This window comes from Salmo salar, chromosome ssa18, assembly GCF_905237065.1.
Source record: "Salmo salar chromosome ssa18, Ssal_v3.1, whole genome shotgun sequence".
Lineage (NCBI taxonomy): Eukaryota > Metazoa > Chordata > Actinopteri > Salmoniformes > Salmonidae > Salmo > Salmo salar.
Window position 1 is genome coordinate 4,800,969 of NC_059459.1, and position 13,557 is coordinate 4,814,525.

The following is a 13,557-nucleotide window of genomic DNA, read 5'->3' on the forward strand; positions in this document are numbered from 1 at the left end:
GTTTTTCCACCATTGGGGATTTTATTAACACTTAAAATAAGGTCTGTGTTTCGTGTAGGCTTACCCTGGCATGACATTTTGATAACGTTGTGACACACTTTTAGTAATCCTAATGGATCCTATAGGATTCTCTCAATCCTATAACATTTTGTCACCTCTATCAGAATCCTATTTGACTACTTTTTTACTATTGGAATTCAAAAGTCATCCTACTGGATCCTATTCTTGTAGGATTTTGTCACCCCAATCAGAATCCTATTTTTCAGAAATATACCCATTCAGTTATAGTTTGTTCTCATTTGTTTTAGTACAAACATTAATTACAACATTTTTGTTGATCGGAAATATTAATTTAGGTTTTAATCACTACCACAATATGGGAGTGATTCAAGGCTGAATTCAAGGTTTTCCACTTTACATTGCTTATATGCAAATACATTAGAATTAGAAGGAAGATACATTTTTAGTTACAGTTACACAAAGATATTAGTATTTCTTTCATTTAATATATAATAGTCAGCTATGCCTACAAAAAATGTAATGTTCCCTTTACCCTCTTTATGTTGGGACATGGTGAGGAAAATAAAAACCTGTACCACCCCCTCTCGCTCCCTACCTGCCTCCCTCCTTTCTGTCCTTCCCTCCCCCCAGTGCTCTTCCCCCTCCCTTCCTTCCATCCCTAGAAGGTGCTCCCTCCCCATCTTCCTTATCTCCCTCTTGGATGTAACTACCAGTGCTCATCTAGTGACCTATTGGCACACCTGATCCTGGTATTGCAAAAATATACATAATACATGAACATAAGCAGCCAAGTTAACTATAGTGCATAGCTACGTTTTGAGGATAAATTATAATGTAATGTAAATATCTATATAATTCCCATCTACAATTTATAGAAATCCTATAGGAGAAAAAAAAACATTGAAATCGTATAGCATCCTACAGAACAAACAATTAGAATCCATTAGAAAAATGACATCAGACTTTGGAACCAGTCCTATTGGACTTTTATAGGATTCTATCCTATAGGATTTTATATACAAGAATCAAATAGAAATATCCTGTCATCGGCTGGAGTCTGGTGTAGTGGTCTAAGCTCCGGACTCCTGACTGTGTGTGCTCTTAACCACTTTCTGTACCCCTTTCTATATCAGTCTCCTGATCTGTACTTACATCTGTCCTGTCAAAACATCTCCATACTTTTTTTTTTACCCTAGTCAAAAAATCCTATGGGATTCCAATTAAAACATCTTATTAGAATCCAAAAGAAAATCCTATCAGATTTTGGAACCAGTCCTATTCTAGATACAATTGTATAGGGTAGGTTCTATCCTATAGGATAGGATAAAATCCTATAGGAAAGGTTCCAAAATCTGATAGGATTTTAAAAATTATAATCCTATAGGATTTGTTGACTAGGTCATAGAGATAGATAGAGCCATTATAGAATCTGTGACAGAATGGGAAGCGCCATTGAGGCTATCTCCATTTTAAAGTAAGACTTTTTCGTCTTCTTCATTTGCTGATTGCTCCCAACTCATAGGAATCCCACCCAGTTGACAACTTTAAAATGGTGGAAGCCCTCAATGGCAATGTCCATGCTAAAACTGGTTAAATCCATGATGAGGCATCTATCTATCTCTATGATAAGAGGCACAATTCCTGCATGTGGGAATTTCTGCATCCGCAGGAACACCTCTTTATACTTCTGTTGGTCCATTTTTAAGCTAGGAGTCGGGGGCACTCTAGTACAGTAGGTTGCAGTAATGCACCATAACGTTGGAAGTTAACCGCCGATAAATCCTACAGAAGAAGAAGAGGCGGTGGCAACGACAGTAGCACAGATAGAACAAGGAGCAGTTAAGGTTAGTTATAAATATCTTTGATGGTAGCTAGGACAGGGGCGAAGGACAGATTTTGGGCCGAGTAAAACCTTGTGGACAGATTTATTTCTCTCTCAGACTGTCAATGGGGTCAGGAGAAGTGTGACGATAATTCCGATATATCAGGCCTATCGCGCAGTCATCAATAATTAAATGTGTCTTGTTGATTTCTGACTACTCTACTTTCCCCAAACACTGAATATGGTGACTGTATGTGGATACTTCTATTCACTATATTATATTATATTCTTCAAATACAACGTTAATTTGGCACCAGACCACACTACTGTTTAATACTAAATGCAGAAAAATAGCATAATAACAATATGTAGCATAATAATACATTACTGTAATTTTCAGTGAAATGCTTTTTCACCAGATCCACTATAACAGGGGGGCAGTGTGAAATCTGAAACAGAATGTGATCTCGCAAGATAAGGATGGTTGAACAAGGGTGCTGGTCATCTACACTAGAGTAAACCCTGCAGCTTCCTTGAGCTGCCGCTGCTAAATATGACAACACTTTTTAATTTTCTGTTTTTTTCGTGTCTCCATTGTGTGATGAACCATTGAAAAGGGAATCCAAACTGTCATATTTTTAAAACTGTAATTGCAAACTAAAACTCTCCTGTCTTTTTCACATACAGTGAAATGCTTTGTGTTTGTGGTAATATCTAGTATCCCCACTCCCCTGCTGTATAACCCCGATGGGCTAGCCAATACTTTAACTCTAACACACACACACACACACACACACACACACACACACACACACACACACACACACACACACACACACACACACACACACACACACACACACACACACACACACACACACACACACACACACACACACAGTGGTTGGCAGGAGTCCAAGTCCTATTAGAGTTACAGTATTTATTAGAACAGAATGGAACAAAACCTCTAACCTCTTTGATGAGAGAGACATACATCCTGTAAACGGTGTGTTCTGATTCAACTACTGTAACAGAATAAAGGACTGGCATGACCAACTCTCTCTCTCCACACACACACACACACACACACACACACACACACACACACACACACACACACACACACACACACACACACACACACACACACACACACACACACACACACAGGCTGGTGGAGAGGGTCACTCACTCTCAGTACAATACTAACTCAGCTTCAGTCACCCTGGAAACAACTCTACCCCTTTCTGTGGGAGAACAATGAGGTGTGTTTGTGTGTGTTTTATCTGTGTGGTAAAATACAGTATGGGCTGATCAAGTCTGCTAACCCTGCAGAAACCTGTAGCACAGTTATGTGAACACAAGTTTAGGTCAGGGTTTCCAACTCTGGTGCTGGAGATGTGTGTTAGACATGCAGAGCTGGAAAAAAAGCCTGCACGCCCTGTAGCTCTCTTATAATCTGTTACAGAGTGGCTAAATTAGAAACTGGCCTTGACAGAAATGTTGCCTTTCGAGGAATGCTCAGTTTTAGAAGACCTTGACCTCTAAGACACACAGGAATCAGTATTTTACCAAAGATAGTAAACAACAAGATCAATGGAAAGTACTCAATCATAGACAATACAGTAGTAGAAAAGTTACAAATTCTATGAATACAGTTCATTTGCGAAGTGACAAACATTAATGCAAGATATGGCAGTATTGCATTCTTATTGCTGTTTAAATTACATTCACTACTGTAGAAAGCTTTCAACATGTCTGTAGTTTTCATTACTAGAAAAAGCTATATAAGCTATGGTTCAACTGTAGTAGTACATGAAGAAAGGTCTCAGTGCTCAAACACTCCGTTTGACTTCCTCTCACTGTAACAGTGTAATGGTCCTGTGAACACGCACGCTCACACACACACTCAGACTCGGTCAGTAGTGTCAGTGATGCCCTCCAGCTGCTGTAGAATCATGGACTTCAGTGCGCTGTACCTATGGACACACACACACGGTATGGTGGTGAATGGTAGTGGCCTTATTACACTTTGACAAAAACTGATTTCCTGTTTACAGTGAGGGAAAAAAGTATTTGATCCCCCGCTGATTTTGTATGTTTGCCCACTGACAAAGAAATTATCAGTCTATAATTTTAATGGTAGGTTTATTGAGAGAGTGAGAGACAGAATAACAACAAAAAAATCCAGAAAAACGCATGTCAAAAATGTTATAAAATGATTTGCATTTTAATGAGGGAAATAAGTATTTGACCCCTCTGCAAAATATGACTTAGTACTTGGTGGCAAAACCCTTGTTGGCAATCACAGAGCTCAGACGCTTCTTGTAGTTGGCCACCAGGTTTGCACACATCTCAGGAGGGATTTTGTCCCACTCCTCTTTGCAGATCTTCTCCAAGTCATTAAGGTTTCGAGGCTGACGTTTGGCAACTCGAACCTTCAGCTCCCTCCACAGATTTTCTATGGGATTAAGGTCTGGAGACTGGCTAGGCCACTCCAGGAACTTAATGTGCTTCTTCTTGAGCCACTCCTTTGTTGCCTTGGCCGTGTGTTTTGGGTCATTGTCATGCTGGAATACCCATCCACGACCCATTTTCAATGCCCTGGCTGAGGGAAGGAGGTTCTCACCCAAGATTTGATGGCACATGGCCCCGACCATCGTCCCTTTGATGCGGTGAAGTTGTCCTGTACCCTTAGCAGAAAAACAACCCCAAAGCATAATGTTTCCACCTCCATGTTTGACGGTGGGGATGGTGTTCTTGGGGTCATAGGCACCGTTCCTCCTCCTCCAAACATGGCGAGTTGAGTTGATGCCAAAGAGCTACATTTTGGTCTCATCTGACCACAACACTTTCACCCAGTTGTCCTCTGAATCATTCAGATGTTCATTGGCAAACTCCAGACGGGCATGTATATGTGCTTTCTTGAGCAGGGGGACCTTCCGGGCGCTGCAGGATTTCAGTCCTTCACGGCGTAGTGTGTTACCAATTGTTTTCTTGGTGACTATGGTCCCAGCTGCCTTGAGATCATTGACAAGATCCTCCCATGTAGTTCTGGGCTGATTCCTCACCGTTCTCATGATCATTGCAACTCCACGAGGTGAGATCTTGCATGGAGCCCCAGGCCGAGGGTGATTGACAGTTCTTTTGTGTTTCTTCCATTTGCGAATAATCGCACCAACTGTTGTCACCCTCTCACCAAGCTGCTTGGCGATGGTCTTGTAGCCCATTCCAGCCTTGTGTAGGTCTACAATCTTGTCCCTGACATCCTTGGAGAGCTCTTTGGTCTTGGCCATGGTGGAAAGTTTGGAATCTGATTGATTGATTGCTTCTGTGGACAGGTGTCTTTTATACAGGTAACAAACTGAGATTAGGAGCACTCCCTTTAAGAGTGTGCTCCTAATCTCAGCTTGTTACCTGTATAAAAGACACCTGGGAGCCAGAAATCTTTCTGATTGAGAGGGGGTCAAATACTTATTTCCCTCATTAAAATGCAAATCAATTTATAACATTTTTGACATGCGTTTTTCTGTATTATTTTGTTGTTATTCTGTCTCTCACTGTTCAAATGAACCTACCATTAAAATTATAGACCAATCATTTCTTTGTCAGTGGGCAAACGTACAAAATCAGCAGGGGATCAAATACTTTTTTCCCTCACTGTATATTCTCCTAAAGGCATCTACAAATAAAAGCTTATTGGTTGTGTACAGAGTTTAGCAGATGTTATAGTGGGTGCAGCGAAATGCATGTGTTACTAGCTCCTGTGTTACAGTTCAGTAAAAATGTCAAACAAGTACACAAATAATAATCAAAAACTAGAATCAAGAAATAACGAATGTCAGGACAAATCCAGTTGAAAACCCAACACTGTACCAGTTATCCAAAATGCAATATATGCAAATATACACCAAAAATACCTACTAAGATTGATATGTACAGCAGTATAAATATTACAGTGAGCTATGTCAAGAATCCAGTATATAAATACACGGTGTGTATAAACAGTGTAACAAAAATGCAATTATGTACAGTGGTAGATATATTAGAATGAGCTATGTGAAGAATACAGTATATTAATAAGTATCCGGTATATAATCCAGTATATAAATAAGAATCCAGTATATAAATATCGGCCCCTGAGTGGCGCCGCGGTCAAAGGCACTGCATCTCAGTGCTCGAGGCGTCACTACAGACACCCTGGTTCAATTCCAGGCTGTATCACAGCCGGCCGTGATTGGGAGTCCCATAGGGCAACAGATACAATTGGCCCAGCGTCATCTGGATTTGGTCGGTGTAGGCCGCCATTGTAAATAAGAATTTGTTCTTAACTGACTTGCCTAGTTAAATAAAGGTTCAATAAATGTTTTTAATAATAATAATAATAATAAATATGCAGTGTGTATAAACAAACAAAAATGCAATTATGTACAATAGTGAAATATATTAGAATAAAGTCTCATACATGTGACAGCAGCGTTGGCTGTGTGTGTTTGTGTATGGGCGTATGCGTGTGTGTCTACGGAGACTGCATGTGTATAAGGTGTCTGTGTGTGCTTTGTGTAAGTGAGTCTATCTTTGTCTCATACTACTTACTACTCTCACTAACTACAGGATGGCTGTTCAGCAGTCTGATGGCCTGACTCGCTCCCTCTCTCTCTTTACCGCACCTGCTGTCTGAACCTCTGAATGCTCGGCTATGAAAAGCCAGCTGACATTTACTCCTGAGGTGCTGACCTGTTGCATCCTCTACAACCACTGTGATTATCAGTTGACCATGTTCGTCATCTATGAATGTTTTAACATCTTTTCATTAAATTTTTTATTTATTTCTTTATTTCACCTTTATTTAACCAGGTATGCCGGTTGAGAACAAGTTCTCATTTACAACTGCGACCTGGCCAAGATAAATCAAAGCAGTGCGACAAAAACAACAACACAGAGTTACACATGGGATAAACAAACGTACAGTCAATAACACAATAGAAACATCTGTATACAGTGTGCGCAAATTAAGTAAGGAGGTAAGGCAATAAATAGTAATTACAATTTAGCAATTTACTGGAGTGATATATGTGCAGATGAGGATGTGAAAGTAGAAATACTTGTATGCAAAAGAACAGAAAAACAAAAACAAATATGGGGATGAGGTAGGTAGTTGGTTGGATGGGCTATTTACGGATGGGCTATTTACAGATGGGCTGTGTACAGCTGCAGCGATTGGTAAACTTCTCTGACAGCTGACGCTTAAAGTTAGTGAGGGAGATATAAGTCTCCAACTTCAGTGATTTTTGCAATTTGTTCCGGTCATTGGCAGCAGAGAACTGGAAGGAAAGGTGGCCAAAGAAGTGTTGGCTTTGGGGATGACCAGTGAAATATACCTGCTGGAGTGCATGCTATGGGTGGGTGTTGCTATGGTGACCAGTGAGCTGAGATAAGGTGGAGCTATACCTAGCAAAGACTTATAGATGACCTGGAGCCAATGGGTTTGGCGACGAATATGAAGCGAGGACCAGCCAACGAGAGCATACATGTCCCAGTGGTGGGTAGTGTATGGGGCTTTGGTGACAAAACGGCTGGCACTGTGATAGACTGCATCCAATTTGCTGAGTACAGTGTTGGAGGCTAATTTGTAAATGACATCGCCGAAGTCAAGGATCAGTAGGATAGTCAGTTTTACGAGAGTAAGTTTGGCAGCATGAGTGAAGGAGGCTGTGTTGCGAAATAGGAAGCCAATTCTAGATTTAACTTTGGATTGGAGATGCTTAATGTGAGACTGGAAGGAGAGTTTATAGTCTAGCCAGTCACCTAGGTATTTATAGTTGTCCACATATTCTTAGTCAGAACCGTCCAGAGTAGTCATGCTAGTCGGGCAGGCAGGTGCGGGCAGTGATCGGTTGAAAAGCATGCATTTCGTTTTAGTTGCATTTAAGAGCAGTTGGAGGCCAACGGAAGGAGTGTTGTGTGGTGTTGAAGCTTGTTTGGAGGTTTGTTAACACAGTGCCCAAAGAAGGTCCAGATGTATACAGAATGGTGTCGTTTGCGTAGAGGTGGATCATAGAATCACCAGCAGCAAGAGCGACATCATTGATATATACAGAGAAAAGAGTCGGCCCGAGAATTGAACCCTGTGGCACCCCCATAGAGACTGCCAGAGGTCCGGACAACAGGCCCTCCGATTTGACACACTGAACTCTATCTGAGAAGTAGTTAGTGAACCAGGCGAGGCAGTCATTAGAGAAACCAAGGCTGTTGAGTCTGCCGATAAGAATACGGTGATTGACAGAGTCTAAAGGCTTGGCCAGTTCGATGAAGACGGCTGCACAGTACTGTCTTTTATCGATGGCGGTTATGATATCGTTTAGGACCTTGAGCGTGGCTGAGGTGCACCCATGACCAGCTTGGAAACCAGATTGTATACCGGAGAAGGTACGGTGGGATTCGAAATGGTTGGTGATCTGTTTGTTCACTTGGCTTTCGAAGACTTTAGAAAGGCAGGGCAGGATGGATCTAGGTCTGTAACAGTTTGGGTCTAGAGTGTCTACCCCCTTTGAAGAGGGGGATGACCGCGGCCGCTTTCCAATCTTTAGGAATCTCAGACGATACGAAAGAGAGGTGAACAGACTAGTAATAGGGGTTGCAACAATGACAGCGGATAATTTTAGGAAGAGAGGGTCCAGATTGTCTTGCCCAGCTGATTTGTAGGGATCCAGGAGAAGCCGGAGGGGCTTGGGCCAGTTGCTGCGGGGGGTGCAGAGCTGTTGGCCGGGGTTGGGGTAGCCAGGTGGCAAGCATGGCCAGCCGTAGAGAAATGCTTATTGAAATATCGTGGATTTATCAGTGGTGACAGTGTTTCCTAGTCTCAGTGCAGTGGGCAGCTGGACTTTACAGTGTCCCCAAAACTTTAATGGAATTAGTGCTGCAGGATGCAAATTTCTGTTTTAAAAAGCTAGCCTTTGCTTTCTTAACTGACTGTGTGGATTGGTTCCTGACTTTCCTGAAAAGTTGCATATCGCAGGGACTATTCGATGCTAGTGCAGTACGCACAGGGTGTTTTTGTGCTGGTCAAGGGCATTCAAGTCTGGAGTGAACCAAGGGCTATATCTGTTCTTAGTTGTAAATTTTTTTGAAAGAGGCATGCTTATTTAAATTGGTGAGGAAAGCACTTTTAAAGAAAAACCAGGCATCCTCTACTGACGGGATGAGGTCAGTATCCTTCCAGGATACCCGGGCCAGGTCGATTAGAAAGAACTGCTCGCAGAAGTGTCTTGAAGAACGATCTAGCCTTAATGGCTATGTACTCTTATAATCTCCACCGGCACAGTCAGAAGAGGACTGGCCACCCCTCAGAGCCTGGTTCCTCTCTAGGTTTCTTCCTATGTTCCAACCTTTCAAGGGAGTTTTTCCTAGCTTGCTCTTTGGGGTTTTAAGCTGGGTTTCTGTATAAGCACTTTGTGACATCTGCTGATGTAAAAAAGGCTTTATAAATAAATTGTATTGATTGGCTTTATAAATACATTTGATTGATTGAAGCTACAGACAGAATTACATAAGCATTTTAGTCATTTAGCAGACTCTCTTATCCAAAGCCACCTACAGTAGTGAGTGCAGACATTTTTCATACTGGTCTCCCTCGGGAAACAAACCCACAATCCTGCATTGCAAGTGCCATGCCTTAACAACTGAACCACAGAGGTGTATGTGTGTGTCTGTGTGTGTGCGTGCGTGCGTGTGTGCTGCAGTTTATATCCTCCTTAAGGTATCCTGTCAACACCCCCCCCTTGGGTTGTGCCATGGCGGAGATCTTTGTGGGCTATACTCGGCCTTGTCCTAGGACGGTAAGTTGGTGGTTGTAGACATCCCTCTAGTGGTGTGGGGGCTGTGCTTTGGCAAAGTGGGTGGGGTTATATCCTGCCTGTTTGGCCCTGTCGGGGGTATCATCGGATGGGGCCACAGTGTCTTCTGATCCCTCCTGTCTCAGCCTCCAGTATTTATGCTGCAGTAGTTTATGTGTCGGGGGGCTAGGGTCAGTCTGTTACATCTGGAGTATTTCTCTTGTCTTATCCGGTGTCCTGTGTGAATTTAAATATGCTCTCTGTGATTCTCTCTTTCTCTCTTTCTGTCTTTCTCTCCGAGGACCTGAGCCCTAGGACCATGCCTCAGGACTACCTGGCATGATGACTCCTTGCTGTCCCCAGTCCACCTGGCCGTGCTGCTGCTCCAGTTTCAACTGTTCTGCCCTCGGCTATGGAACCCTGACCTGTTCACCGGACGTGCTTGTTGCACCCTCGACAACTACTATGACTATTATTATTTGACCATGCTGGTCATTTATGAACATTTTAACATCTTGACCATGTTCTGTTATAATATCCACCCGGCACAGCCAGAAGAGGACTGGCCACCCCTCATAGCCTGGTTCCTCTCTAGGTTTCTTCCTAGGTTTTTGCCTTTCTAGGGAGTTTTTCCTAGGGAGTTTTTCCTAGCCACCGTGCTTCTTTCACATGCATTGCTTGCTGTTTGGGGTTTTAGGCTGGGTTTCTGTACAGCACTTTGAGATATCAACTGATGTACGAAGGGCTATATAAATAAATTTGATTTGATTTAACACAGAGTAATGTTGTTCAGTACGACATAACATTTTGTTGGTGGGTAAAAGTCATTCTATTCAGCACAATGTTTACAGAAATAACACACTAACAACACACTAAAAGACAAACCATGGACAGACCATAGAAACAATATACAGCAGTACAATAATGACAAGATGAACATTCAACTCTTACAAGACATCTTCCTGTCACCAAACTAACTGTATCAATGGCACAGCACATTATCCAAGGCAAGTTCTGAATACTGCAGCTAGCCATTGCGTCACGTTCTGCAATGTTTACTTCCTTTGAATGAAAGTTACAACAGAAATTGTGATGTACAGTACTTTTTGCACAGTTCAGAATTGTTTTGCGAGAGGAAATGTTGCTCAAGAACACTAAAAACACGTAAAACATGTAAAAACCACCCAAACCCCTTAAGTAAACTTGTGTGTTGTAAAGAGTGACATACTTACTTTCTGGTCAGTTTAGAAATCTCTCTCTCCTCTTCCTCTTTCAGTTTCTCTACAAAGCTATCCAGGACTGGCATCTCAAAATTAATGTACTGCGCCACCTGAGGAGAAACAGAAGTATTGTCATATAACACCTGCAATATTTTCTCATAACATGAAGTAGGCCTATCATTTTATTACACGCGAGTAGAAGAAGCCAAAACGAGAGTAGAATGGTTGGACTCTTGCACACTATGTACTTGCAAATAAACATTTATCAAAGTACAAATGTTCTGTCAAGAATATGTGACTGAAATGTTTCACTTGAAAGTTTTACTGCAGTGGTCACACAGTGTTCCTTGGTAGTCTTAAACAAATCTACTTTGAAACAAAAGTATACACCTCACACACATAGTTATGGGATAAAAAAAGGACGACACCTCTACCATGTCAGATATAGAGTTCAAATGTATTACATTTTGAGTTCGCATCCCAAAATTACACTGAATATAAACTCAACAAAATAAGAAACGTCCCTTTTTCAGGACCCTGTCTTTCAAAGATAATTCGTAAAAATCCAAATAACTTCACAGATTTTCATTGTAAAGGGTTGAAACACTGTTTCCCATGCTTGTTCAATGACCCATAAACAATTAATGAACATGCAGCTGTGGAACGGTCGTTAAGACACTAACAGCTTACAGACGGTAGGCAATTAAGGTCATAGTTATGAAAACTTAGGACACTAAAGAGGCCTTTGTCCTGACTCTGAAAAACACCAAAATAAATTGCATTGTCCGTACTGTTAGACGCCTAAGACAGCGCTACTGGGAGACGGGACGGACAGCTGATCATCCTGGCAGTAGCAGACCACATGTAACAACACCTGCACAGGATCGGTACATCCGAACATCACACCATCACAGATACAGGATGGCAACAACAGCTGCCCAAGTTACACCAGGAATGCACAATCCCTCCATCAGTGCTTAGACTGTCCGCAATAGGCTGAGAGAGGCTGGACTGAGGGCTTGTTGTAAGGCAGGTCCTCACCAGACATCACTGGCAACAACGTCGCCTATGGTCACAAACCCACCGTCGCTGGACCAGACAGAACTGGCAAAAAGTGCTCTTATCTGACGAGTCGCGGTTTTGTCTCACCAGGGGTGATGATCGGATTCGCGTTTATCGTCGAAGGAATGAGCGTTACACCGATGCCTGTACTCTGGAGCGGGATCGATTGGAGGTGGAGGGTCCGTCATGGTCTGGGGCAGTGTGTCACAGCATCATCGGACTGAGCTTATTGTAATTGCAGGCAATCTCAACGCTGTGCGTTACAGGGAAGACATCCTCCTCCTTCATGTTGTACCCTTCCTGCAGGCTCATCCTGACATGACCCCCAAGCATGACGATGCCACCAGCCATACTGCTCGTTCTGTGCGTGATTTCCTGCAAGACAGGAATGTCAGTGTTCTGCCATGGCCGGCGAAGAGCCCGGATCTCAATCTCATTGAGCACATCTGGGACCTGTTGGATCGGAGGGTGAGGGCTAAGGCCATTCCCCCCCAGAAATGTCAGGGAACTTGCAGGTGCCTTGGTGGACGAGTGGGGTAACATCTCACAGCAAGAGCTGGCAAATCCGGTGCAGTCCATGAGGAGGAGACGCACTGCAGTACTTAATGCAGCTGGTGGCCACACCAGATACTGACTGTTACTTATTTATTACTGTCACATGTCTGTGGAACTTGTTCAGTTTATGTCTCAGTTGATGAATCTTGTTATGTTCATACAAATATTTACACATGTTAAGTTTGCTGAAAATAAATGCAGTTGACAGTGAGTGGATGTTTCTTTTTTTGCTGAGTTTACATCACAGAAGACTGAAATATAACAAAACCGCTTGACATAGAAACACCGGAGTTTCTGAAATAATAACAACAGAGTTTCTGTTTTTTGAAATAATGTTGATTAATTATCAAATTATGAAAAATATGAATAACATTCCACCTATGAGGCCACAAGGGCATTTAACTGCAGGAAAGAGCTACTACATGTTTATTTGCAAGTCCACACAGTGCACCAGAGTCCCATTAAGCTGAAGATAAATACAATGCAGCCACATAACTATGATGACCCAGCTGTATTGGAAAAACAACAATAACAGTATTTACCTTTGAGCCTAACATTATGCTGAACAGAAGGATATATTCACTGTCAACAATACTATAGCAGCTGCAATAACAGTCTGCAATTAAACCGCTATTGCCCCAATTGTTAATACAGTCCTAACAGGGAAGTCTATCATCAGCATTCCATTAGATCAAATACCACTGATTATGTCACTGGGATATTACTATGGGTCTGTATTTGGAGGGCCATCACAACATGGAGGTCCAACCTCTTAGAATACACATACAGTATGAAAGAGAGAGAGAGAAAGAGATAGAGAATGCAGGCTCACGTCATGTGTGACCTCCTCCCCTAGATCTGTCTCCATAATAAAGATCTTGGAGATCTTCTCACAGGGTCCATGAAGCACACGGTACACCAGAGGATACTCACTGTCCTTCAATGGGGTTCTCTCTGCAACACACATACACACCCGTACGCATACACATAAATATACTTTTCCATACATACCCACGCATAAACACACACACGGCACAAAGGA

At 42.3% G+C, this 13,557-nt stretch overlaps 1 protein-coding gene across 3 annotated transcripts in view; it reads right to left on the reverse strand.

Moving 5' to 3' along the window:
- The window catches only part of rassf4a (Ras association domain family member 4a), a 99,838-nt gene continuing 86,281 nt past the window's right edge, over positions 1-13,557 (reverse strand). For 2 of the 3 annotated variants that reach the window (XM_014153928.2, XM_045700419.1), the window contains exons 9-11: positions 13,348-13,469; positions 10,911-11,008; positions 1-3,822 (exon numbers count right to left, since the gene is read on the reverse strand). In XM_014153928.2, the coding sequence (XP_014009403.1) occupies positions 3,753-3,822; positions 10,911-11,008; positions 13,348-13,469 (290 nt within the window). In that variant the 3' untranslated portion in view covers positions 1-3,752. 3 annotated transcript variants of the gene reach the window in all.